We start from the raw sequence: 25,199 nt of genomic DNA, 5'->3' as shown, positions 1-25,199 counted from the left end.
ATTTGTCAGAAATTCTACTGTAGTCACAGCGATGACAGATGCTTTCCTCTGTGGCCCGCACCAAAACATGTCCGTCTAGATTTTGGAAGCACAACTGAAGGTGTTAAAATTTGATACATAAAACATTTGAAGGGGTAGCTATTTCCTTTGTATTACACGTTTTAAAATCAGTGGAAAATATTCCCAAAGAGGAGATTTGAATAAAAAGCTTATGGAACCTCAGAAGTCCATTTATTTGCAAAACCAAAGGGTAATTTGAAAATCAATTGGCTGAATCAAATCTTAATTCTTGATTTACCAGGGACTGTCTGATCTGTTCCCTGGCTGTCCCTCAGGGTTCTGACACCCAACTTTACATCCTGCGATAGCACGTTACGCATCACCCGGCCTTGGGACAAGTGCTGTACTCATACATGGCCCACAGGACTGTCCCAGCTCGTCTTTATCTTGGTCTCAGCTCACACCTAGTCCTCGTGAGGTCTTCCCTGACCTACTCAGGATTCCCTCCAATGCTCTCACCAGATCCTGTTGCTGTAGTTTGTCTTGCTGTCTCCCAGAGAGACTGTAAGCTTCGTGAGGGAAGGCACTTCATCTCAGCATTGTTAGCTTGGTCCCAGACTTGATGTGCAGCAAAACACTTAGTGAAGACCTTGCTCTCTCAGCCTTGCCAACCTGGATAGCTTAAATTTTTCCAGTGAAAAAATTTATATGTTGTGGTTTTAAACTGTATTTTCTTGATCACTAGTAACGTTAAGCCTCTTTTCATGTTTATGAATCGTGTGTATTTCTTCAGGTGACTGTTCATAGCCTTTGCCTATTTTTCCATGAGGCTATTTATCTTATTAATTCATTAGTAGGATGAATACTGAGCTTATTAACCCTTTGCCTGGTAAACATTACTTTTTTTTTTTTTTAAACATCAACATTTTCTCCAAGTAATTTATTCAAGTATTATTCACGAAACAAAATTTTGTTTAAATGTACTTGATCTGCCATCCCTTTCCTTTATGGCTTCCACATTCGGAGTCTTGAGTGGACTCTACCTCCAGATTAAAACAACATTCTCTCTTATTTTCTTATGGTACTTTCATAGTGTACTCACATGTTTGTATGCATACCACTTAGCTCTTCTTCACTCCATATAAAGCTTTTAAATATATAGTACGAGATAGAGATTTAGGTAATTTTTTTCTAGTTTGTGACTGTTTTGATAGCCAATTGACACAATAATTATTGAATGGTTCTCCATTTTCCCACTGATTTGAAATGTTGAGGGGGTATTGTAGATGAGATTCAAAGGAGGGAGAGGATTTGGATGTAGGAGTAGGGAAACTGACAAGAAGTGACACAGATGATTGAGGCCAAGTATGCAGTGTGAGAAAGGAAAAGTGATGGGTGTTATTTAAGGAATGATGAGCATGGTGGTCCTGGAGCCAGGATATTTAATCTGAAGAACTATTTGGAGAAAAATAGCAAATTTACATTTTAGTATATAGCGAAGAGGTCATTTTGTTTGTTTGTTTTTTCTTTAAAGAAAATTCACTAACCTTTCAAAGTAGAAACTTTTAGCAAACTTGAAATAAAAGGAAACATTGTTCACTTGATTTTTAAAAACCTACAGCAAACATTATACACATACATTATGGTGGAATATTAAAAGCCTTCCTCATAAATCCAGGAACAAGACAAGAATGCCTGGTATCATTTCTTTTCAATATTTTAATGAAGTCTTAGCCAATGCAATAAGGTAAGGATAAAAAAAGACGTGAGGATTAGGAAGGAAGAAATAGATGTCATTATTCATAGATGACATGAATGTGTCAAAAAAATCTAAGAATTGTAAATTATTAGAATTAGCAACTGACAGCAAGATCACGAGATAAAAGGAAATTTACTAGAAGTAAAAATCAATTGTTTTTATTACTAGCTAGAATTTAACTTAAAATAGAAAAGTCACTTAGAAATCTAATAAAATATATGTAAGATTCCTATACTATAAGAAGTCATTGAGCAAAATTAAAGAATATCTAGAAATTTCTAAAAGGAAGCATATACTATATTTGTGGACTGTAAACTTGATATTGTAAAGATGTCAATTTACCACAAATGGATCTATACATTCATTGTAATCCCAATCAAAACATCACTAGGTATTCTTATGGAAATATAAGCTGATTATAGAAATAAATAACAAAATCGTGAGATGACTAATGAGTTACTACAATCATTTTCATTGAAAGGTGAAGTCTGACCAATTTGTCATTGGAAGACGATGCCATATAAATCTTTTTTCAGCATTGGCTGTCGTATACCAGAAACACTACCGGGTATTTTTCAAAGAACCTGAGACCCTCACTTCCTGAGATGCTCAGAGCAAAGGGGGTTCTGTAGTCACATGACCATAGGAAGAACTCCATGATGCAGTCTCCTCTTGGAGATTCATGTTGCACAGTAGGATTTTAAAGTCTGTGAGAAATTCTGGAGAAGAGAAGCAAATAGAATTGTGTGTAATCTTGGATTTTCCAACCTTATTTGATCATGAAACCTCTCTTTGAGAAACACTGGCCTAGAATGCTTTTTATATTTACTTGATTCTCACCGTATCTGTGAAGTAGCCAAGAGTTAAACTGTTCATTTTACAAATGAAGAAATGGAAACTCTGGCAGGTGAAGGTTTACATGAGGTCATACAGCTAGCTACTAATACAGAATCTTCGATACAAACCCAATTTTTCTAAAAAAAATAAAATAAAAAAGAATCCAGTGCTTTCTCTAGGGTGAAACACTACTTTCATGTGAAACAGCATTTTAGAGATGGAATAAACCTTAGTGATCTCTTAGATTAGTAACCTTATTATGTTGATTAGGCAACTGGGGCCCAGACAAATTAAGTGTCTTGCCCCAGGTCAAGAGCTTGCAGACTCACAGGAAGAATAAAAGGATCCTTGACTCAGTGACTCCCAATTAAGTGCTCTACTGCCCTATATAATTAGGAGGCAAATCTGTGTCAAGGCAGGGTGAGACCAAATTAAGCGCCCAGACTGAGTAGGTCTATAGGTGCTGAATGAACGATTTACCTGGCAAAAGATGAGAATGGAGCTATGTCAGGTTGTCATGTAATTTTGAAACAAGGATTTAGGAGCCACTTGATGACTGGATGATAATATGGTAAAGCTCTGAATAGTGTTATTTTTAATAGTTTAATCACATTATTTGTATTATTTTATCCCTCTTCTCCAAAAAGTGCCACATGCTACTTAAAAAAATTCAAAGGAATGTCAATTTTGGATCAAAAGAGATTTCACAACTCTAATGGGCACGACCTGGAGTGTCACAGGTTGGGAATCATTTTTCTGAAGTGTGTCAGATATGAGGAATAGAAGAGTAACGCCGAAGGACAAGACCTGGCTGAACCTGTAGGGCAGGGAAGGGTATGTTTACAGCAGGTGCTGCTGTCAGAAAGACAGGGAAAAACAAAACCTTTCTGGAGCAGGGTGGGGCTGGAAGTTCTAAACTGCAGTGAAGAAGGGGAAAACCTATCGTTTAAGGGCAGACGGAAAACAAGGGACTGTGGGAGATAGCTGAGGAGGAGAGTAAGCCAAGCCATAAACGACGAGAAAGAGGAAAGTAAATGAAAGCATTCCATTGCCTTTTGGGTTTAAAAGAAGCAGCAGTTCTTCGCGGAAACACGGGTTGTTGCTGGTGGTCTTGGGCAGAAAGGCAATGTAGCTTTGAGGTCTGTACAGACATTCAGTTCCATCAGTGGGAAGGTTCCATTACGGATAAGGAAAGAGTAAGCAGATACAAACCTGTTCACTCTCCTCTGCTTTATCTTCTTCAGATATTTGAATCTTGGGGACCTCATATGGGAAGCAGGCCTACAACAGAGCATGATTTAAGGGTTCCTGATCCCCTAAGAAAATATCATCAGGATATCAAGTTGACTGCATCCCATCCAGCTCCCAAAATGTACAATCTCGTGTCTACTTAATATGATTTCAATTTACTTGAGAAATTCTGTTCTCTAAGTTTGATTGGAGGGCTAATAGACCTATTCAGTGCACCAGCTTTTTTTTTTATTAAAATTTATTGGGGTGACAATTGGTAGTAAAGTTACAGAGATTTCATGTGTACAATTCTGTAATACATCATCTATATATTAATTACATCAGTGCACCAGCTTTGCCTTATTTTACTCTCAACATCTTTTATTTTTTTAGCTCTTTAGTGCCACCATCTCACACCCAATAAGGCAAGAGAAGGCAATCCTTTAGTAATTATTACCTACCTTGAAAACAAAAACAAAGATCAGGACATCTCCTTAAAATTTCACAAGTAACCATTAACCCATTTGCACCCCATCTAAATTTGTAGAATTAGAATCCCGCCCCCCTTCCAAAAATCCCAGCAGGATCTTTGGTGATATCATCTTTGCTGCCCATCATTTAATATGGGAGGTGGAAGCTGGTACAAAGTAGGGAAACTTCTCTGAGTAAGAGTAACCACTTATATTTTCATTTTAAGTCCTTATTGCTTTTCTCTGATAATAAAAGTAAATGCTCATTGTAGAAAAATTCAGATCTTTCAGAAATATGTAATGCAGAAAGTGAAAGTAATCCCTAAGAGCAAATCACTGCAGCTTTTCCCTCTAATGCTTATTTAAATAAAACTCGTTTTTTAAACAGGATCATACTACTATTTTTAAGCCAGCAACGTGCTTTTCTTAAGATTTTATTTGGTCTACCGAATAAATAAGATATCCATCATATCATTTTTAAAAGATTGCGTAGTATTCTATAGGAAGATGTTTATACAATTATTTTACTTCGGTGAACATTCTTGCTCACATATCTTTGTACACATGAAAGCATTTTTGGATATAAAATCCTAGATATGGATTTGCTGGGTCAAAGGGTGTACTAACATTTTTATTAGACTTTATCAATCTTTAAAATTGGTCTGTGGCTTGAAATAGCACTGGCACAATTCTTTGTTGCAAAGTCTCTCGAACAGCCACCAAGTCTCATTTTCTTTAATTCCTTTTACAGAAGTCATTGAGATGAAAGTTTATAGTCACAGGCTGGCATGTGACCTCAGTTTGTCAGTGCTACCATAACTTTAAAGCATATCAAAAATATTTGCCGTTTTGGGGGAATGAGCTTTTGGATTTTTTTTTCCAGATGACATTAGCTTCAGGTATCTTTTTTAGAGTTTGGAATAGACTTTAGTAAGATAGATAAAATAAGACTAATCTACTCTCCAATTCTTCTTTCTTTCATCTGTTGGAGTGAATGGAACATGATGGTTGTCTTGGGACGACCACTAGTGTGTTAGTAGCTGAAAGAGGCCATAGTTGCCGGTTCTCATCTACTTCGTGTACAATTACTGTTTCTAGCAGTTTTCCAGCATTTATCACATTAAACCTAAGCCACTAGTTCTGACCACCTTAAGCAACACTTTCATTTTGAGAGGACAAAGACAGAATTTCAAGCTCAAAATACTTTTCAAACATCCCCCCTAGACCTCCCATTCTAAAGTGATTTTTGCTTCCTCTGGATTCACAGATTTAAAAATGTTGGTGCTATTCATTAACTTGGCAATTGCTTATGTGCTTCCTTTGGACTTAAAAAAGATGCAAAAGTCCAACCATTTAAGTGTTTATATAAATCAAATCACTAACTATATTTTATCTACTGTATTATATGCTGCATGAGAGGGACTCTGGTTCCCCGATGTCTCCCAGCATCTAGAATAGTACCTGGTATTTAAAGGTGTTCACACATATTTGTTGAATGAATGATAAATCTTTTGTAGGCAGGGATCTTCTTATATTTTGTATCCCCATGGTAAATGCCAAGTTGCTGATTAAAATTAAGGATCTTCATTCAGGAACACAACTTAACGCTTTCTTAGAAGCTAAATGTGAAATATCCCTGGCCTAAATAAAATTCAAGGTTCTTTCCAGCCTTGACTTATTATGAACTACCAGTTTTCAAAGAATTAGAACCCAACATATATACTATACTAAAACTAGAGTGAGAATTGGGTAAATATTAGAAAGCAGTGTGCTGATTTTTCTAAGCCTTCAGTCATCATTATAAAGATCAGATGGGAGCATTAAACTACATTGACCCCAAGCTCTATTCTATAAAGTCCAATTTCTATAAAATAAACAAAAACCCAAAAACATGGCATCAAGCTATTAACTGGGAATGCCTGTGTAAACCTAAAAACTTATTTTTAATGTTACTGTATGAGCAAGGAAGTAAAGGAAATATTTATGTACATTTATATTCTGGACTTGGCCAATGGTGGTATGAAACTAATGAAGAGAGATACCTGTCTTCAAATGCATGTTACATGTATAGCCATTTAGATTTAAAGCCAATAAAAGTAAATGTAAAAAAGAATAAAACAGAGAATCAGAGTGGAAGGATCCATTTAAATCTGGGACATGTTTTGGATAACACACAAGATTTGGGGGAATAAAGGCAGAAAGAAAGTGAGAGAAAACATGTACAAGAATCAATTTCAGAAAGTCACTCCAGAAAAAAGTCCATCTTATAAAACACATTTAATTCTAGTCTTTTAGTACTTATTTATGTCAGACTGCCTCTTACTGGATGTTTGATTTCCTGTGTTGAGACTTAGAAAATTTATCTTGTGGTTAGAAAATAGCATATTCTCCAGACAGTTGCCTGAAAAGATTATTCTTTTGGCTTACTATTTTTTACAACAAATTTTACTGTAAAAAGAGTGAATTAATCAGATTTGAGATTAACTCAGTGATAGAATTGTAGCGAATATATTCAGTCTGCTTAAAAAAGAAAATGGATCAGATCTTGGGAAGGATTTCACATATAAGCAATTGACAGAAAGAACAGGACCTAAAATAAAGAAGAGTTTTTGATCTGCAAAAAAAAAAAAAAAAGGAAAAAGAAAAAAGGAAAAATTAAGAATGGAGGGGGAAGGATTTCATAAAAAAGTAGTTAAAGGAAGGTACTTGCCCAAGCTAGACTAGAGAGCAAAGTCTGAAACACATCAACAACAGAAGCATTCTTGGGGAAAACTAATGCCAGGAGATAAAGGTAAAGGTAAACAAGTATTCAACTTGTTGAGGCTTATGACATTAGAGCATAGTACACTTTTAATGCCAGACTCTCAAGAAAAAGAAATGCTCAAAAAAAAAAAAATTAAAGACAGATTATGGAAAAGGCTGTGAAGTAAAAAATAGAACATTCTTACCTGAGTAAATGAAAATGGAAAATGAAGTAGGAATAGGGTAAGATATGATTGCTTTCAATCACTTATGTTAGAAAGTGAAGAATTCTTAGGATCATACATCTTAAAGCGAATAGAAAAGAGGCAATCCTAAAAAATGTACAAAAAACGTAAATTTTAGCATTTAATAAATTCCAATTAAATGTGTCAAAATTCCTGAAAAAGGTTTAATTAAAAATTTAACCTTGACAGGCTATCACATTGTAATACTAATATTACATTTGTAATGTTTATACATCTTAGATTTAAAAAATAAAATAGGTATTATTTCTATTTTAAAAGGTGCTTTGGAAGCTATAAAAAAAAACCATTCTCTGCCTATTTTATTCAAGGGCATTTAGAAAAACTGATAAAATATTCAATACCTACACCAAAACAAATACATACAAAGTTCTAAATTTCATTTCATAGGATACTGTCTATTAGAGTGCAAGGTGCACGAGTATCTATTTCCGTGACAAGCGTAATCTCAGCCTGGAATCAGAAACGTGTTCCGAGGGGAGGCCCTTTTCCAGTCGATCATTTCACGGTCACAATAAATCATCCAAAAGCCCACCTTCAGTAGCTAACGTAGTCATATAAACAGGCCGATGGTGACTTTACTCCAGCGATAACAGAATCCTCGGTCTAATTGTTGTGGAGCAGATGTCATTATGGGTGGGGCTGACGCGCAGAGCAGCTGAAACATTTTTGTACCACCCCCCTCACACTTTCCATGGGACAGAAAGGCTCCAAAAAGGTAAGGGGGAAGCTCTCCACGCCCAGTTCCTCCTAGACAGAGAGAAGTTATGATGCAGCAGCGGTACACGCAAGGACCACGAGATTTTAACCCCCCCCCAGATTAAGTCCTACCCCGTTAAAGAACTCGTCTCTTTCTCCCCTCCCCTGCCGGCTCCTCCTCGGGACACTTGGCTGAGTCTCTCTTTCCCTCCTTCCCACGCTGAGGTGAGGCTGCACGCAAGCCCGGGACGCCTGTCTGTCTCTTGGTGCGGAGGGAACTCTGCGGGTAGGACCCCGGGATGGCAGGAAGGGAGCGGGCGGCGTCGCGGGTAGGCAAAGGAAGCTTGCTTGGGACGACCCAGGCTGGGGTTGCGAAGGGACAGGCGAGCCGCCGGACCGGCCGAGGAGGCCGACGTGACGAGGGAAATCTCCCGGCTCGCAGCTGGGACCGAACGCTTCCGGCGGGCCACAGTCCCTCGGCCTAGCGAGGCTCGTGTTCCGGGCTCCACTGGAGCCGACAGGGAGTTAGTAGTGAGGGTAAACCGCGGCTCGCACTTGCCTGGGATCGGGTGACCAATAACTGGTAATAGTCTTTGCTCGGCGCCGGGCCTTCTCCTACAATTTCGAACAGAGTCTCCGGCAGCCACGACGCCATCTTGGGACGCCACCGCCGTCGCTAAGACAACCAGGAAGGGGCGGGGTTTGATTGAGGTCATGGGGCCACAGCCCTAGTTTAAATCGAACCCCGCTTTTGAGCTGATAGGGGGTTTCTGACTTGGGGTGATTCTGCCCTTTTCCAAGGGTCACCGGGAACCCTGATCCGTGAAATTCCCACCTCGGGTCCCTGGTGACCCGAAGGGGAATTAGTTCCTGCTACCACGGAGGGGAGGGGGTGACCCCGGCGGAGGGATACCAAGCGAAGCCACACATTCCCCTTCCTGGTCCCTCGGAGGGATCGGGAGGAGCTCGCGAGCGGCTGGGGGAGTCGAGCCGGGTGGTGGGGGAGGGAGGGGCGCTGCGATGGGCAGCGAGTAGGCAGCGGGGCCTGTCCCGCGGACGTGCCCGTCGGCGCAGCCGGAGGGAAAAGTAGTTCCCGGAGGGTGTTGGAACGGGCGGGGAGGGAGGCGGCGCGGGCGGAGGCGCACGCCGGGCGCGGTGCTGCGGCTCAGCTGATAATTGAAGGGACTGGAGGAGCCGCCGCCGCCGCCGCCGGGGGGGGTGGGGGGAGCGAGTGGAAGTTGCTGCCGCGCCACCGAGTCCGGACCGGAGACTTTGGGGCTCAACTAGGTAACGGGGGCGCAGTTGGGAGCGGTGAGGCCAGGCCCGGGGGGAGGGGGCTGTGCTGAGGGCTTGGGGGGGGCGACGGGGGTGGGGAGGAGCTGGAACAGAAAGTCCCAGGAAGCCCGGTTGTGTCATCGCCGCGATTCGGCTCCCACTCGGCCTGCTCCCAGCGGCGGCGGCGGGGCCGCGGAAGGACCGGGTTGGGGGTTGACGGACGAGCCGCTCGTGGGAGACGGCGGCCGGAGGCACCGGGACCGGGCGGGAGCCGGGGGGGTCGCTGGGTCCCCCCCTCCGGTCCTCCGCAGCGAGGAGGGCCCTTCACGGAACCCGGGTAAGGCGTGCAGGTCGTAGGGAGCCCGGCGGGGGTTGGGGGGGCCGGAAGTGGGTTTTGGAGCTTGGAGGGCGTCTAGGAAGGCAGAAAGTGGGGGGCCGGAAGTGCAGGTGTGGGGTGTGAAGACGGCAAGGGTTCCCCGGAAATGGGATGGGGGCCCGGAAACCGGGAGAGAGGAGGCTCTCGGGCCGGGGACGGCCCGGAAATGGAAACTAGGGAGCAGCTCGAGTGACAACAGTTGTGGGAAGCGAGGGTCAGAGAGGGAGAGGCCGGAGTGACTTTAGCCGCAGTAAGGGGTTTCCTTTCGAGGGGGACGGTCGAGGGCGGGCGGGTCGGAGGCGAGGTCCGCGCGGGGCAGTTTTCAGCCGTGGGAAGTTGGGGCTGAAGGAGGATGACGACGGAGCAGCCTTGCGGGGGCGGGGGGGGCGGGCATGAAAAGAGGCCGAGCAACTTGACCGAGAAGCGGGGCATCCTCTTTAGCTCCGAGTGGAAATTGGGGACCGAGGGTCCGGGACTGGGGCGGGAGGCGGACCGGTGGTCACTCCAGCCGCGTTAGCTTTCAGGGCGAGCCGGGCGATTTATTTCTCGGGGGGTTACATAAAACCTGTCCTAACGTTTGTCCGTGTCGTTCTCCCTCTCTCCGTCCTTCTCCACCGTGGGTGGGTTTCTAGTTGAGAAACAAGTTCCAGGGGACTTCAAGCAGCGAGGGTTGTGAGACCCCCCATCCTGGTCTCCGTGTCGCTCCCTTCCTCAGAGGAACAGAAAAACCTACATTTTTTTTTAGAGGGGAAAAATTATTGAAGATGGACAGACACAGGCGAATCGGGGGCGGGAGGAAGAACTTAAGACCTTTCAAGTCCTGCAGGAGGACGGGGGGCTTTGGTTCCTCTCGAGCGGTGAGAGCGCGGCAGGGGCTGCTTGCGACCCCTTGGGGTGGTTGGCGTTTGGTGACGCCGTTTTGTCGGGGGGGGGGGGGTTAGGCTTCGGCGCCGCGTCTGCCCGTGGGTCTGCTTTAATTGCTTCGTTAGCTAATTGGGGGAGGGAACGGGTTAGCGTGGACGCGTTCGTGTGCGGGCGTGGGTGGGGGAGGACGTTCGGCGGCGCCGTGAATCTGTTCCGAGTGGACGTCCAACTGCCCCCGTGCTGTCCCCTTCCTCGCCGGCGTTCCCCGAGCTCGCCTGGGCTGCCGAAGCACCCGATCCCCGGGCTTTGCCGTCTTGTAGGCCCGTGAGTGGTGTGTTTAACTTTCTGGTTCTCTCTCGAGGCTCCTTAGATATTTTTGGCGTTGCCTTTCTTAAAGACCCGGAAAGTTGAGGTTCAGCATCTCCTCTCTAAAAACAAAACAAGTAATACGGGGTAGAAAGTTGAAAGAGCTATTGAGTGGGGTAAAAAACCGAGGCTCGGAACAAAGGTCCTAGTTGTTACAGAAAAAGGCAAGAGGCCTATATATGTGAGGCCTGTGTGTGTCGCATTTACATGGGGGTTGGGGGGAGGGGAGTGGAGAAGGGAAGCAGGGTTGAGGCGTGGAATTAGCAGAGGTTTAGAGACAATAAGTTGCAGGGGGTCTTAATGAGGCTCGTTTTCACGTTTACATCATGCAAAGAGATCAGTACTAAGTGAATTTTAGAGTAAACACAATTTCTAATTTTTTTGAAACTCCTTGCTCCATGTTCAGCCCCAGGAATATTAATGTGGCTTTTATATCATTTTTTGGTGAGGCTGTTTGGGGAGTTTTCATTTATTTTAAGCTTAAGAGAGCACATTAACATGGTTGGGGTTTGTGGGCTTTGTCCACATCTGCCTTCCTATGAATGTGCCAGTAATCCATAAGAATTGATGACCTATAATTAAGATTATCATTGTTTCCATTCGCTCTCCAGTTTTTCAGGAGTTTGAGTGATTTTTCACATTTGCTCAGTTGACATTTACTATTTAGACTGTGTCCATGAACAGGCTTTTTGTTTTAGTTTTTCATTTACTTTAGTTCTAAAAGTTTTATAACACTTTTGGCAGTTAGAATTCCAGAAAGTGCTAAACTAAAATAATATTTAAAAAATGAAGGCTATGCTAGGCCAGGGTAAAATCAATGATTTCTAGCAAAGTAAATTTGAAGCAATGTGTACTTTTCCATTCTAACTTTTAAAATTACTGGATTTATGTTATCTAGATAAGGTTTTATGATCCTATTTTAAAGACACATACTGGCCTGGGAATTCACACCCCGCCTGTAAGTAGCTGTGTGACCTTGAGCTATTCACTTACCCTATTGGGTCTCTAGTTATTTTATCTGTAAAATGGGGGTGGGTGATCACTATCTTATCTTACCTCAATGGGTGTTTGAGAGACCTAGTGAATATAATGGCTGTGAAAAACTATAAGCTGCTAAGTAAGAGTAAGATATTATTAGTTTCAGAAAATTACATTAGCTATTTTGAGATCATTAAAAATATATATAGTTTCTTACCAGTGGTGGTGATGGGGGGAAGCGTTGATGTAGGTTGAAGAAGTTATAGCACTTTATAATTTGAAATTACTTTAAATTGGCAATGGAACTTGGGCCCAGTTCCTGTTTCTTAAAATAATTGTTTTCATCGCTTGCTGGATAACTTTCGCCATACAGCCTACTGAATAAATTTGTTAGTCCTCGAAAAATTTTAGACAAATTTCTTTACATTTTTATTATTGACAAACTATGTACCTGTTCTTGGTTTGTGGCTCTTAAGAAATTGAAATTTCTTACTAGAAATAAGGAATTTCTACTATCAGAGACTACAGTTAAGGAACATTTCTGAATCTTTAATATATTTTTTTTTAATTTTAAGGGGTTGGGTGGGGATCTTTTTGAGCAAATATGATAACAATTGCCCTTTTATTTTTCTGTTTTCTGAGGTAATTTGGTGGACTCAAGTTGAAAAACCAACCTGCTTGTTGCATCTCATCTTCACCCAAGTCCTTGCTGCTGCCCGCCTGACTTTTTGCTCATTTGAATCATTTTAGGTTCATTTCAACTCATCCCTTCAAATCACTTTCTTAACAACTTTTCCTGTTATTTCTTGATTATGTATGCTTCGTTTTTGGATTACAGTGCTAAATTTGTTGACATATGTTGCTTTTGTTTCCCTGACTGCATTATAGGCTTCCTGAGGGCAAAGAATATCTAATATCACTGTGTTTTGCATGAAGGTAGTCTCATAAACCTGGTTGAAAATAATATCCGTTTTCATTTCCACTGCAAACCAATAATGTTAGCCTGGTTTTGGTAACTTTGAAACCATTCTTCCTGCTTGGAAAAGATCTTGGCCCCAACAGATGCCTCAGATGCTGTTTGGTTTAGTGATCATAGCTTCTTCACATCTTCCTGACTACCGTGCCATCAGAGTGCCTGGATAGAGTGCAGGAATGAGAATTTGGTGGATATTATGCAATAAGTATATAATAGATTGTTATATAATCTTGGTGTTTGCAGTTCTTAACATGTAATGTTAGCTTTACGTTTGTGTATTTTTTTTCTAGTGCCTGTGTATTGTTCAAATAGTTGTGTTACAAATTTCTGAAAGGCATAAACTCCTAGCAGTTGTTCTTTACAGTCTCTACCTTGTCTGCTGGTTCACTGTGTACTTATTGGGTGCTGGCTGTTCATTTGTGGTAAATAGATAAATATCCTGATGCTGACCCCAGGCTCCTGATTTTGGTGTAAGTAAAGGTTAACTTGGCTAATTTCCTGGATTTTAGAAAATGTAGTTCCCTTGTATGTACAACCTGAGACTTATATAATGTTATTAACTAATGTTACTCTAATAAATTTAAGTTTTAAAAATGCAGTTCTTTAAGTTTACTATGCTCACTTATTGATAGTTTCAGGTTATTGGCAAAAGAAGTTTTTCCTAGATGATCTGTCTGCTTAATGGTTTGTCTCTGACGCCTTGTAGATTTTGGTTGTGAGTTTTTTGTAGTTTCATTAAATGGGTGTGGCTGGAAGAAAAAGGAACCTTTTCAGACTTAACTCATTTTGAGTGTGTAGAAGCTATTGGTCATAGTCAGTTTTGAGGTTATACTTGATTTAAAAAGTCATTCTAGTGGCTTAGTATAAAAAAGCTGTCTGCTACTCTGTGTTCTTTCATTAGTGGACAGCACTATTTAACTGAGTATCTGTTGTGAAGGTAAAAGACTTGGAGTCCAATCCTGGCTATGCCTTTTCTATCTTTGTCCTTGGGCAAATAATTAACCTTGGTGAGTTTCAATTGCCTAATCTGAAAAATGTGGTTTATTGCCACCTAACCTAGAGTTAATTGTAATTTATATGCTAAACACTGTATTTAGGAAATTAGGCTACAAAGATGGATTGGAACACAGGGCCCTTCCTCCACTGGTTCTTTGCAGCGTTGACCATTGATTGCCTCATTTGGTAACACCCTTCTACATGGAACATACTTGTACTGGGGTGCCAAAAAAATGTATGATATGCACATGACTTGTATTCATCGTTTGTTATAGGTATATATTATTACGATTTTAATACAAGTTTTTCCTTTCTTAAAATGTGTATGCATTTTTTTGTCACCCTCTGTATTGTATTTGTAGTTATCCTACTTGAAAATACTTGAGTATACAGTAGTATTCCATAGCTGGTTATGAATTCCTTGAAGTGCTTGGCCTATAATAAGAATTCTTTAAATGTTTATTGAAGAAATAAGTGTTGTGAGATTAAAATGATACTGTAAATGAAAATATTTTGTAATGGTTTAATGTCCCATTTGTTTTGATAAACATTTTGGATCATTCTTAATGTGAAAAAGATTTTGGGACTTTCTTTTTAATATATTGGTATATATTTTAGAGACTGCAAGTTACTTTATATCATACATATTAAAATATTAGGGCAAGCCATTTCATATTTTTTGATTGTACATTATTTGCACATAATAGTTGATCATCTAAATGAGACATTGAGGACCTAAATATATTTTGATGCAAAGTGCATATGTGTTAAATACAAAACTGAGTTTTATACATCATTTTAGTTTATCCTCTTTGTTTCTTTTTAGAAAGAGTGTATTTATTTCTATAAATGTGATGTTATTACCTATCCAGGATTTTGAAGGCTATTTGTAAGCTGAAATGTCTATCAACAAGCCTTCACGACTTGAAGTTACATCATTACAATGTGTATTTTAATCAACTTGTTGGCTGTCATAACCAATGAGTTTTATTTACCCTGACTTCAAAACTACTCATTCTACCCATGGGCAACATTCTGAATAAAGAGATGTACCTTGTGCCATCTTCTTAAGGTCAAATTAACTCACTTTGAAGTCCTTCTGCTTATAAGCATCTGTGATGCCCTGGAAACCCAAAGTGAGTTTTTACAGATAGGCCATCTGAAATTCACTGTTCAGTTGTAATTTAAGCTGCTTTGTGTCCTTAGAGAGCTGGTTCATGGAGATCATATGGAGGGCCTCTCCTCCTTTCCCCTCCCCTCCCTTTTTAAAAATTCTCGAAAGCCAAGTGCTTATAGTTGCCTTGTAAACAGCAAATATATGAAAATACCGTTAACTTCTGCTATGGCCCCAGTATTTGGTAATCTTGTCTGTTTTGTACCCTTGGCTTGCTTGTATTCAGATTAAGCTGCTTGTTCCTGTCTGGACACACCCAGGAACTTCAGCATTCTTGCACTGGCTTTGATTGTTTTGTTTACCTGGATTGGTAGTCCTCCACCGTCTTGTGTCTCTTCTCACTGCTTATACACGCTTCCCTCCAGGAGCTCCTGTAGGATTTTTACTCTTCACTCTCTTCTCCCTTCTCCTCCCTGCTATGACATTCTATTTCAGTTAGGGCTTTCGGGCTGTCTTACATAATTAGTTGTTTACATCTTCTTTACTAGATCTTTGGCTTCTTGGGGTAGAGGTCTCATTCTTTTACTATCTGCACAGTGGTGCCAACCACTCCTAACATAAGCAGTTTACATCATAGGTGGACTTCATTTTGGTGCCACATTGAAAAACTATATTGTGAAATAATACTAGCATCATTTGCCATAGTTCACTGTCAATTTGCTATATTTTCAGGGTTTGGTAGCTGAGTGGAGGATCCTAGAATGTAAAATTTTCAGAGTTAGGCTCGTTACAGTCAGCTACGAAAGGGATTGCTAAGGCTCTAGATTGTTTTAGTAACTTGGTTACCCCAGGTTTAGCATTTGGGGATTATGTTATTAGATGAAAGTTGATTTACCAATACATATCTGTCGAGTGCTTTACTGTCACCAGGACTGTGCTGGAGTTACACAGGAGGGACTTAAACCATAGTGCTTGTCCTGAGTTCTGTGAGGTTTCATTTAGTTGATAATCACTTACCTTGTCTAACTTACTTGATAACTATATATAGCATATAATACTTAGCATACAGAAGTATTCTATAGATACTCTAAATGCAGGCTTCCTGCATTGAGAAAACATGATAATGAGAATCTAAATTAAGAAACAGATAAATTAGGGCAAGATTTTTGGCTTTACTGAATTGTTGGAAGCACTTTCATTATACACATATTTCATCAGCAACTTGTGTGTTTATTTCTGGTTCCATATAAGGTCTACTCTTGGAGAATGCTGAGGCGAAATAAGAGATTTATAAAATGAGATCTTTTATGTTAAAATGTGTTTTACTGCAGATGAGTTCAAATTACGACAACAGAACACCGCAGATAACAGTGTGCATATTTGTTGTTAAGTACAAAGTTGAGTTTTATATAGTGGGTACTCAGAAGTTTAGAGAGTGGTTCAGTCCTGGGTTGAAGTGTCGGAGGAAGACTTCATGGAGAGAGGAGGGGCATGAACTGGCCCTGATTGTTTGGGTAGGTATAGAAGAATGGGGAGCATAAAGGTCTAACTGTTGTGAGGGTCTAATGGCCCTAATAAACTGGCCCTCTGGAGTAGAGGGTCCACATTTATGAAATAACAGGAAATTTGGGCTGAGATTATTGAGGTTCTTAAGTGGGAGATTAAGAAGTCAGATTTAACAGATAGACATGTTGAATTTATTGTTGATTCCGGAATAGGCAGTGACAACATGAGAAAAGTATACAAAATATTTAATTTGTAAGTGAACTGAAAAGGAAAATAAAAGTGCTTTTAGATCTTGTTTATCTTTTTATGAAATTACTTCCTTTTCTAAGACTGCATATAAGGGTTTTTCTGGTAAGCTTTGGGGTTATAGAAGCAGTGGAGGTAAGACTTCTTGTTCAGTTTCCCTGTGTAATAGTTAAAATACTTTTGTTCAATAAGCAGGAGCTGGTTAAATGACTCCCACCGCTCTGTCCAGTCACAGAATTCTTCCGTTAGAGGAAGCTGGCAATCATTTTGTCTTAATACATTCAACTATTGTTTATTCAGAGATTTTTTTTTTTTAAATTCAGTTTGAGAATTAATACATCACTTTTTGTGAGTACACAGTAGTTTGGCAGTCTCGTGTATAGGAAAAACTTAGCGTCTAATGCAGTAAAAATAATGTTTAAAACAAAACTGAATTGTGGTTTAAGTATTTACATCCTTTTAAAAAGGGCAAATAATATTACCCAGTTTAATCAAGTTCAGTATTTTAATAAGATATTTGCCTAGCATTCGGGTTGATGTCATAGTAGACAATTTGTTATCCCTTTTACTTTTCTAAAAGTATTAGAACAGGACTTCAAAGGTGGAAAATGAGGTTAGGAGGTGGCTGAAGGGGAAATAAAGATAAAGGGAATACTATTTTATCCAGGGGTCTGGTAGCCATAATCTCTAACTTTCCTTAGCAGCTTTTGTTCTTGTAGACTTTGATGACTGCAGTGTAAATGAATTTGATTCTTTATGCGGAGGTAGCAGAGATGTTCACTGTTGGTACAAGTTTAGGACTTAAAATAATACTTGTTAAGGCTGTATAGTCCAAAATTTGTGGGGATTTGTGTGCTTGAGAATAAAAACATTTGTGAAGTCTGTATATTTTACTGTTATAGCAGGCAAGAGTGCCGTTTTTCTGCAAGACTGTCGTGCAGCTTCCTGTTTTTTTCCTTTATGAAGCACGTATTTCCATTTCTTCTACCCACTTAGGGAAAGCTGCTTAGTCTCAAGAGGAAATTTGACCTGATCTTTACCCATCCGTCACAAATCCAAAAGCATTTGTGCCCTTCTCCCAGTAGATGGCAACAACTAGTCTGATTTTTGAGAAGATTCAGTATTTAACCTTGTGATCAGACCTGTTTGCTAAATGATTTCTCAACTGTCCTTAGGAACTTTAGTATTGGGTTTTACTTCTTGACCTGAAGTATTTTTCTCAGAAAACTAGACTGTTAATTGCAGAGTTCATCTCCTTTTTAATTCTACTCTTCACCCTGCCTTTTGAAAAGTTTTGCCCTCCAGTTGCTGCTATGAGGTAAGACTTGGGGAATTTCAGCCTTTGGTGTGGTGCTCTGTAAGATAATCTGCTTCTGCCTCTTCTAACCATCTAGGATTACTTTTCAGCTGCCTGTATATTAGGCCATGCCATTTTTTCCCCAGGTATCTTCTCATTACACAAAGTACTACTGAGGGGAATTACTGAGGAGATAATAGACCATCATTTGGGATCTTCATTGTAGCACCTGTTTTAAATGATAATTTATATTTCTTGAATCAGCTAAGGAATGGTAAACTTAATGTTTGCTGAAATAGCATTTCTTTCTCTTCTGTGGGGTGGGCCTTCTACTTCATTCCTGTGTTTACTTACATTTAGCTTATTAAGTTTTTGTTTCTTGTTACTAAAAAAGAAAATTAATTTATAATGCACAATTAACTTTTGAGAGTTTACTATGTTTAGAGAAACTTAAGACTTTTTGAGGATACCTGCTGAGTTTATTTAAAGTTTTAATGCAATAATAAAGGGTTTGGAAAGTTTCCATATTAAGAGAGTTTTAAAGTTAGGAATGGCTTGATCTGTAATTCTTTTAAGGAATGTAAATTCAAGGACTTAGTAAAATGATAGTTCTAAAAAATTCTGCACTTATTTCTGTTTTAAGGGCTAGTAGAATCATGGCGTAAAGGAAGAAATTATCTTGGTTTCAGCATCTGCTTACTGCATTTATCTTCTAAAGGTGTAGCTTGAATTGTGTTAGCAATACTCTCAAGCCTAGAAAAACAATCATTTAAGATATCTCTGTTCTCAGTGAAGTTAATTTGAAGTTAGCAGTAGAGATAGAATTAATGTGTATGAACAATAAGCAGCTGGTACGTATTATTACCAGTTCTATTTCAGAACACTTTTTATTTCAAGTCCCAGGTCAAGATTTGGGATTATGAAGATATATAAGATGCGGTCCTTGGCCTTGGGTTTATAGTCTCATGAGGAGGGTGGTAAACTTGGGGACAAAACCATAAAAACTCTTAAACTGAATTCTGAGACTTGATTCAGATGCCTCATCAAGTGACTAGCTGTTTGGAATAGAGCATATGATAAAAAATATTACCAAGGTATTTCTTAGAATGGCTGTATTATCTGCATACATGTGTGCTTGAGCACATCGAATCCCAAATTCAGTTTCTTGTTACTTTGCTGATGATCACTTTCTGTGGTGATCTAGAGATCAGTCCTCTGGTGTGGGAGATTGAAGGGGTAAGAATACTAAGAAAAGGTTTCATGGATAATAATAGCAGCAACTAACCTCTATTGAATCCTTCCTTTGGCTGAGTGGTACTTGTAGGTTAGCAGTCTCCAGGGAGTGAGGAAAGGGAGGTGGGTGGGGTGGAGATGGGTAGTGATTGGACCTTCTAGACGAAGACTGTAGTGGGGGTGGGTGAGAGTCTATCAGAAGAGGATAGTTTTCAGTGGCAGAGGAGAGTTAACTGTACTGAGTAAATATGTTTTGTATATATTTTTAATGAGTTTTTTGTCCCATATCTTTACATAGGAGGAGGTATCCTGTTCTTCCTATGCTTTGAGTCTCCCTGGGTTATTCATAAACCCAATTGGAGTAACAGGAAAAATATAAACATAGTGGAAAATAAGACAAAAGTATGTTCCAATTAATATCTGTGCATATATTTACTTGAACACTTCATTTCTCCTTAAAGTGGGTATTTTTATCATGTTTTTTTCAGAAAAATTTGCTTTTCCATGGCTATACACATTTATGTATTTTGGAGGCATATGGAACGAATGTGGGCTTTGACACCAGACACTGCATTTAAACAAGCTCCTCTGTAGTCTAACTTTGTGATCTTGGGGAAGTCATTTAAACTCTCTGAGGCTTAGTTTACATGGGTATAAAATGGGTTGCTGTTAGGATTCTGTGTAAACAGTATATATTTAATAAATCGCAGCTGCGGCTATTTTTATTTGTAGTAATAAAAATGTATAAGTGATAAAAATTTGAATAGTTCAGAGGAGGGTTTCCACAATATCTTCGAAAACAAGGGTCAGGAAACTTTTTGCAAGGACCAGATAGTAAATATTTTTGGCTTTGCAAGTCATGCAATCTCTGTCATAATTACTCTGCTCTTGTGAGGCGAAAGCAGCCACGGACTGTGTTCTAATAAAACTTAATTCACAAAATGAAGTGGTGGGCCCAATTTGGCATGTGGGTAATAGTTTGCCAACCTCTGCTCCAAAATATTACTTGCTGCTTTTACTTTGTTCACAGGAATTTGAAGTGCCATCTGTATGTTTTAAAGATAATGTGGTGATAGAGTTTAGTGTAAGTGGCTTAAGAGCGAAGACCTGACTCTTGGCTCTAGCACTATTAAAAGTGTGACTTTGGGTTCAGTTTCCCCGTCTGTGAAATGGGAATAATAGTACCTGTATGCTAGGTTTGTTGTGAGGATTACATTAATTAATATGTAAAACTTGGACAATGCCTGGTGCAGGGTAAGTGTTCAGTGTTTCAGCTGTTATTGTTAGTAACCATTCTTTTTCAGAGGAAGCATTTTTATTTTCCTTTTATTGATTGCCTATCTAAAATGATAGGTTAGAGTAGATGGATTTCTCTGATACCATCTTGGAATTACTTGAATGGCAGTGTTTTAAGGATTGAAAGGAAATCATTTGAGAGTTTTAGCAGACTGCACAGGGAGATGGGCTTGTGTTCTAATTCACTGGTTGTTTGACCTTGGGCAACTTAATGTGTGAATTCTGGAAAATACACACTTTGCAGATTCCTTTGAGGTTTTAGTGAGAGAGCGAAGGTTTAGCACAGTGCCTGGTTCACAGGTAAGTGACCAAATAGTAGTTGCTGTATTACAATTTTTTGATTAGGATTTTGGCTCCTAGAAGGAGTTTTAGTAGTAGCTTTCATTCTGATAGTTATTTTAAATGATTTATTTTTACAGTTAATATAAATGTAAAATTATGGTGGACTGAATTTATTAGTTTTAAGATGCTATAATTTAGGTGTTCAGTAAATTTAATGGACAGTTAAAATGCAACTTTAAAAGTTGCAAGGAAAAATATCCTTTATTTGGACTAACATGTTGAAAGATTTTTTGAGGGACAGTGTAGTTTCTACAGTTGATCCAGGTTTAGAGGTTTGATCATTGCTAATTATAGTCTCCTTGACTACTAATATAGTTTCAAATAAGTAAGGCCAGTGTTAGATGTGTGATTTAGCGGTATGGTTTTTTGATATTGTTTTGATACAACTTCAGACTTATAAAAATGTTGTAAAAGTAGTACATTTAAGGATATGCCATATTCTCTTTACCCAGTTTCAAGTTCATTTTTTAATCAGAGGGAATAAATTTGTTTTCTCTTTTGAAACTTTTAAAATTCGATGCAAAGCTTTATTTTTAAAAAAGAAATGTAAAAACAGAAAAATGTCAGTACAATGAACACATTTTTTTTTCACGTGGCTCTTTCCCAGTCATTACATAGTTGTTGACTTTTCATAGTGTTGTGAATGCAGGGTAATATTTTGTTCCTGACTCTTGGCCATCATTAGTGAACATTGTTTATTATACTGAGCCTTACGGCCCTGATTGGCACATAGGCACTCCTAAATGGCCTAGTTTTTAATGGGCTTTGTGCAGTGATACGTCCCTGCCTCTCCCCATTGCTAGTTGGTGGACTTGGATACGTTTAGGTGCCGTGTATGCCATACCCTACTCCCCCCAGCTTTTTTTTTTTTCGTTTTTAAAGATTTTATTGGGGAAGAGGAACAGGACTTTATTGGGGAACAGTGTGTACTTCCAGGACTTTTTTCTAAGTCAAGTTGTTGTCCTTTCAATCTTAGTTGTGGAGGGTGCTGTTCAGCTTCAACTTGTCCTTTCAGTCTTAGTTGTGGAGGGCGCAGCTCAGCTCCAGGTCCAGTTGCGGTTGCTAGTTGTAGGGGGCGCAGCCCACCATCCCTTGCGGGACTCGAGGTATTGAACTGGCAACGTTGTGGTTGAGAGCCCACTGGCGCATGTGGGAATCGAACCGGCAACCTTCGGAGTTAGGCGCGTGGAGCGTGGAGCTCTAACCTAATCACCGGGCCGGCCCTCCCCCCAGCTTTTAGTAGGGGTTGAGTTGCAAAACTTTTTGCTAGAATTGTATTAAGTACCAGTAAGTAGGTAAGTTCACAGTGAATGAAGTTCTCCGTTACGTGGCTTTGAGAATATCCTGGTAGGTCAAAGGCATTTTAAGAAGTATAGTATATTAGTTCTCAGCATTTTTCTCCTAGTTGAGATGACTGAGGCCTTTAAAAATAGATACTTTAAACCAGTAGTTTTTGAGAAGAGTAAAACTAAGGAGGGCTACCTTTTGCAGGAAATGAGGGCCGGTTGTGTGCCAGGGTCTGTTTTGCACATATTGTACAAAATCTCTTGCCCCTAACTTTTAGCATGTAGTATCTTCTTTCTTCCTAAATGACCACTTTTCCGTTGCCTACCCTTTGATGATTTCTCCTATCTGTACTTGCCTTCTTGAAGAATGTTAGGTGAAAAAACTAAACATTTTTTTAAAAGAAACTTATTTTAGAGTAGTTTCAGATTTACAGAAAAGTTGCGAAGTTAACGTATGCTCTTCACCCAGTTTCCCTTTTGTTAAATCTTACATTAGTATGATTTATTTGACTCAACTAATGAACCAATATTGACACATTATTACCTATACTTTATTTGGATCGACTTAGATTTTACCTAATGTCTTTCTGTTTCAGGATGCCATTTAGGTTACCACATTACATTTAGTGAGCAATTTTTAAAATCTTGTAATTTTTGAGGCATGTATTTTTTATATGAAGTACAGTGTGATAGTTAAAATTTTAATAAAAAAAGAGAAAATGAAGAACCATCCATAATCTCAGCACCTGATATTAACCACTATAAACTTTTGTATTCTAGCTTTTCTTTTAATAAAAATGGGTCCACATTATATGCTTTCCCCCCATGCTGTTATATGATGAACATTTTCCTATTTCATTTAGTTTTTTATTAATGTTTGCTTTATATTTACTTAACTGTAATTTGTCCATTCTTCTTATCCTTTGTTAGATTAAAAAAAAAACTTACTGGTAATGTTTCAAGGACCAGCTTTGGATCTGAAGCCAAGTTTTTAAATGAGGCGTTTCCCTCCCTTATATTTTGTATTAACTTGGGAACTATTCTTGTACATATACGAGGGATATGTGTGTATGCTGGTGGGAAGAGTCGGAAGGCTCCTTGTGACTTACAAGGTCCTGCATGGTCTGGCTGTTGGTCACTCTCTGACCAACTCTCTGTTGGTCAACATCACTCTCTGATGTTGTCTGTAATGCTTCTTTCTCCTTTTACTGGCTCTTCTTGCTGCCTGGAATGTTCTAGATCTTACATGGCTGTATCCTCATACATGAGGTCTTGGCTGAGATGTCACTACCCCTGAAAGAGGCCTTACTTGGTCACCCTATTCATAATAATTTCTTTTATCTGATAGGAACATTTCACCTGCAAGTAGTAGAAAACTTGACTAACAGGGCCTTGAGCACATGGAGTTGACTTTTCCTCATAGAACGTGTTCAGCTGTACAGTGGTCCCAGCGAGGGCCAGGCTCTGTGTTTCTCCTCTGCTGTTCCTAGCAAGTGGTTCTCTTGGATACCAGATAATTTTCATGGCTTGAAGTCACTATGCCCATCACATTCGAGGAAGGAAGGAGGTCAGGAGGTCTTTTTCAATCCAGAAAACAAAGGTATTCCTGGAGAATGCCTCTTATTGGGGAGAAGTAGGTCATATCTCTGACAAAAAAGAAAAAAAGTAATGGTATTTTTGTACAAAGATAGGATTAGACCACTGGCTTACATTCTTCTGATCTGCAGTCAATGAAATGCCTTACTTTGCATCACTGGTATATGTGTAGATACACGTATGTCTACATAAATTTCACGAACAGTACTTAATCTTTATGTGTGCAGCTGTTGTCTTTTTTAAAAATTTTGTTTTCTTATTAGTTTCAGGTGTACTAAACCACATAATGATTACACATTTACATCCCTCACAAAGTGATAACTTATCAAGTCTGCTACCCGTCTGATATTGTACATAGCTATTTCAATACCATTATGTGCTGCTATTTTCTATTTTCTGTTTTATTTCATTTGAAACTTTTGGTTATGACATTTAAGTCTGAGAAGTCTTAACTTTTTTGTGTGGTATGGACGCTTTAGCAGTCTGAAGCTGTGGTGTTCTCAATAAATATTTTTAAACTCATAAAATAAATGCATAGGGCAAAAACCCAAATACATCACACTGTTGAAATCTAGCTTAAACTAGTTGTGTAACTAGTTTGTTGTAATATAGTAACATGTTTCTTTATTAGGACAATAACATGATCTAACAGCTGTTCAAAGGAGGGATGGTATAAATGATATTTTGAGGTGTCTGCCACAATTGTAATGTGATACGATAATACGTATCTGTGATTTCTCGGTGCAAAGTCAGAGGTACTGTCATTAATGTGGTTTGTTGCTCATTCATGATGGAAGGGAATGTTACATTTTAATTAGAGGTTAGTGAAATTATTTTTTTTGATCTAAGTTCACGAACTCCTGATTATGAACCCTTGGTATACATTGATTGATGTCAAGGCTGTCAGCTTGCAGTTGAGAAAAAGACTGGCTTTAGCCCCATCAGACATATCCCCTAGGGCCGGGGGCTAGCCTGCTTTCTCAGAGGTGAAGGGCTTTGTACCTCCTCTAAGTCAGGGTTTTATTTTAAGTTTTATAAGAGTTTATTTGATCCAAACTGATAGCATGCTGGGATGCAAGATGTCAAGTGCCGCAAAGGCGGGATTCTTTTAGCAGGGAAGAGAGAGGTGGGCTAGATGGAATTTGGGTAGGGAACACTGTCTTCTCCCTTCTCCCCCATCTTTATCCTCTCTCCTGATTGCTTAATTTTCCTCAAGGTATTATCGAATATTATTTGCTGTTTGCCAGCCTTCTCAGTAGAATATGAGTTTTGTGAACGGAGACACTGCAAATGCTGAAAGAATTGGTTATCACTAACTTGATTTATTTTAACTTGGTGGTTAACTACATTTCATTTTAAGGTTTTCTTAAAGCAATAGTTCTGATTTATAAGAACTGTGTCATTTGCACAGTTGGAATGCAAACATGGTCTACGTAACCATCTTGGGTATCT

General features: G+C 39.4%; 2 protein-coding genes across 38 annotated transcripts in view; one reads left to right on the top strand and one right to left on the bottom strand.

The window, feature by feature from the left end:
* The window catches only part of FBXO36 (F-box protein 36), a 66,433-nt gene extending 57,714 nt beyond the window's left edge, over positions 1 to 8,719 (bottom strand). Inside the window, exon 1 of the mRNA XM_081052065.1 lies at positions 8,560 to 8,719. Within this exon, the coding sequence (XP_080908191.1) occupies positions 8,560 to 8,655 (96 nt within the window). The 5' untranslated portion in view covers positions 8,656 to 8,719. The remainder of the gene's footprint in view (positions 1 to 8,559) is intronic.
* A 291-nt stretch (positions 8,720 to 9,010) lies between these two features.
* TRIP12 (thyroid hormone receptor interactor 12) overlaps positions 9,011 to 25,199 on the top strand; it is a 137,037-nt gene continuing 120,848 nt past the window's right edge. For 8 of the 37 annotated variants that reach the window (XM_081051243.1, XM_081051232.1, XM_081051229.1 and 5 more), the window contains exon 1: positions 9,772 to 9,901. The gene's annotated coding sequence lies outside the window, so the exon portion shown is untranslated. Of the gene's footprint in view, positions 9,288 to 9,441; positions 9,613 to 9,748; positions 9,902 to 10,733; positions 10,840 to 17,889; positions 18,016 to 25,199 lie in introns of those variants that run through there. The other 29 variants (XM_081051222.1, XM_081051217.1, XM_081051250.1 and 26 more) reach the window with 13 other exon arrangements.

The sequence above is a fragment of the Rhinolophus hipposideros genome (genome assembly GCF_964194185.1).
Source record: "Rhinolophus hipposideros genome assembly, chromosome: 6".
In the NCBI taxonomy this organism is placed as follows: Eukaryota; Metazoa; Chordata; class Mammalia; order Chiroptera; family Rhinolophidae; genus Rhinolophus; species Rhinolophus hipposideros.
Note: the sequence above shows the minus strand (reverse complement) of the source record. Positions and strands in the feature narration are given on the sequence as shown.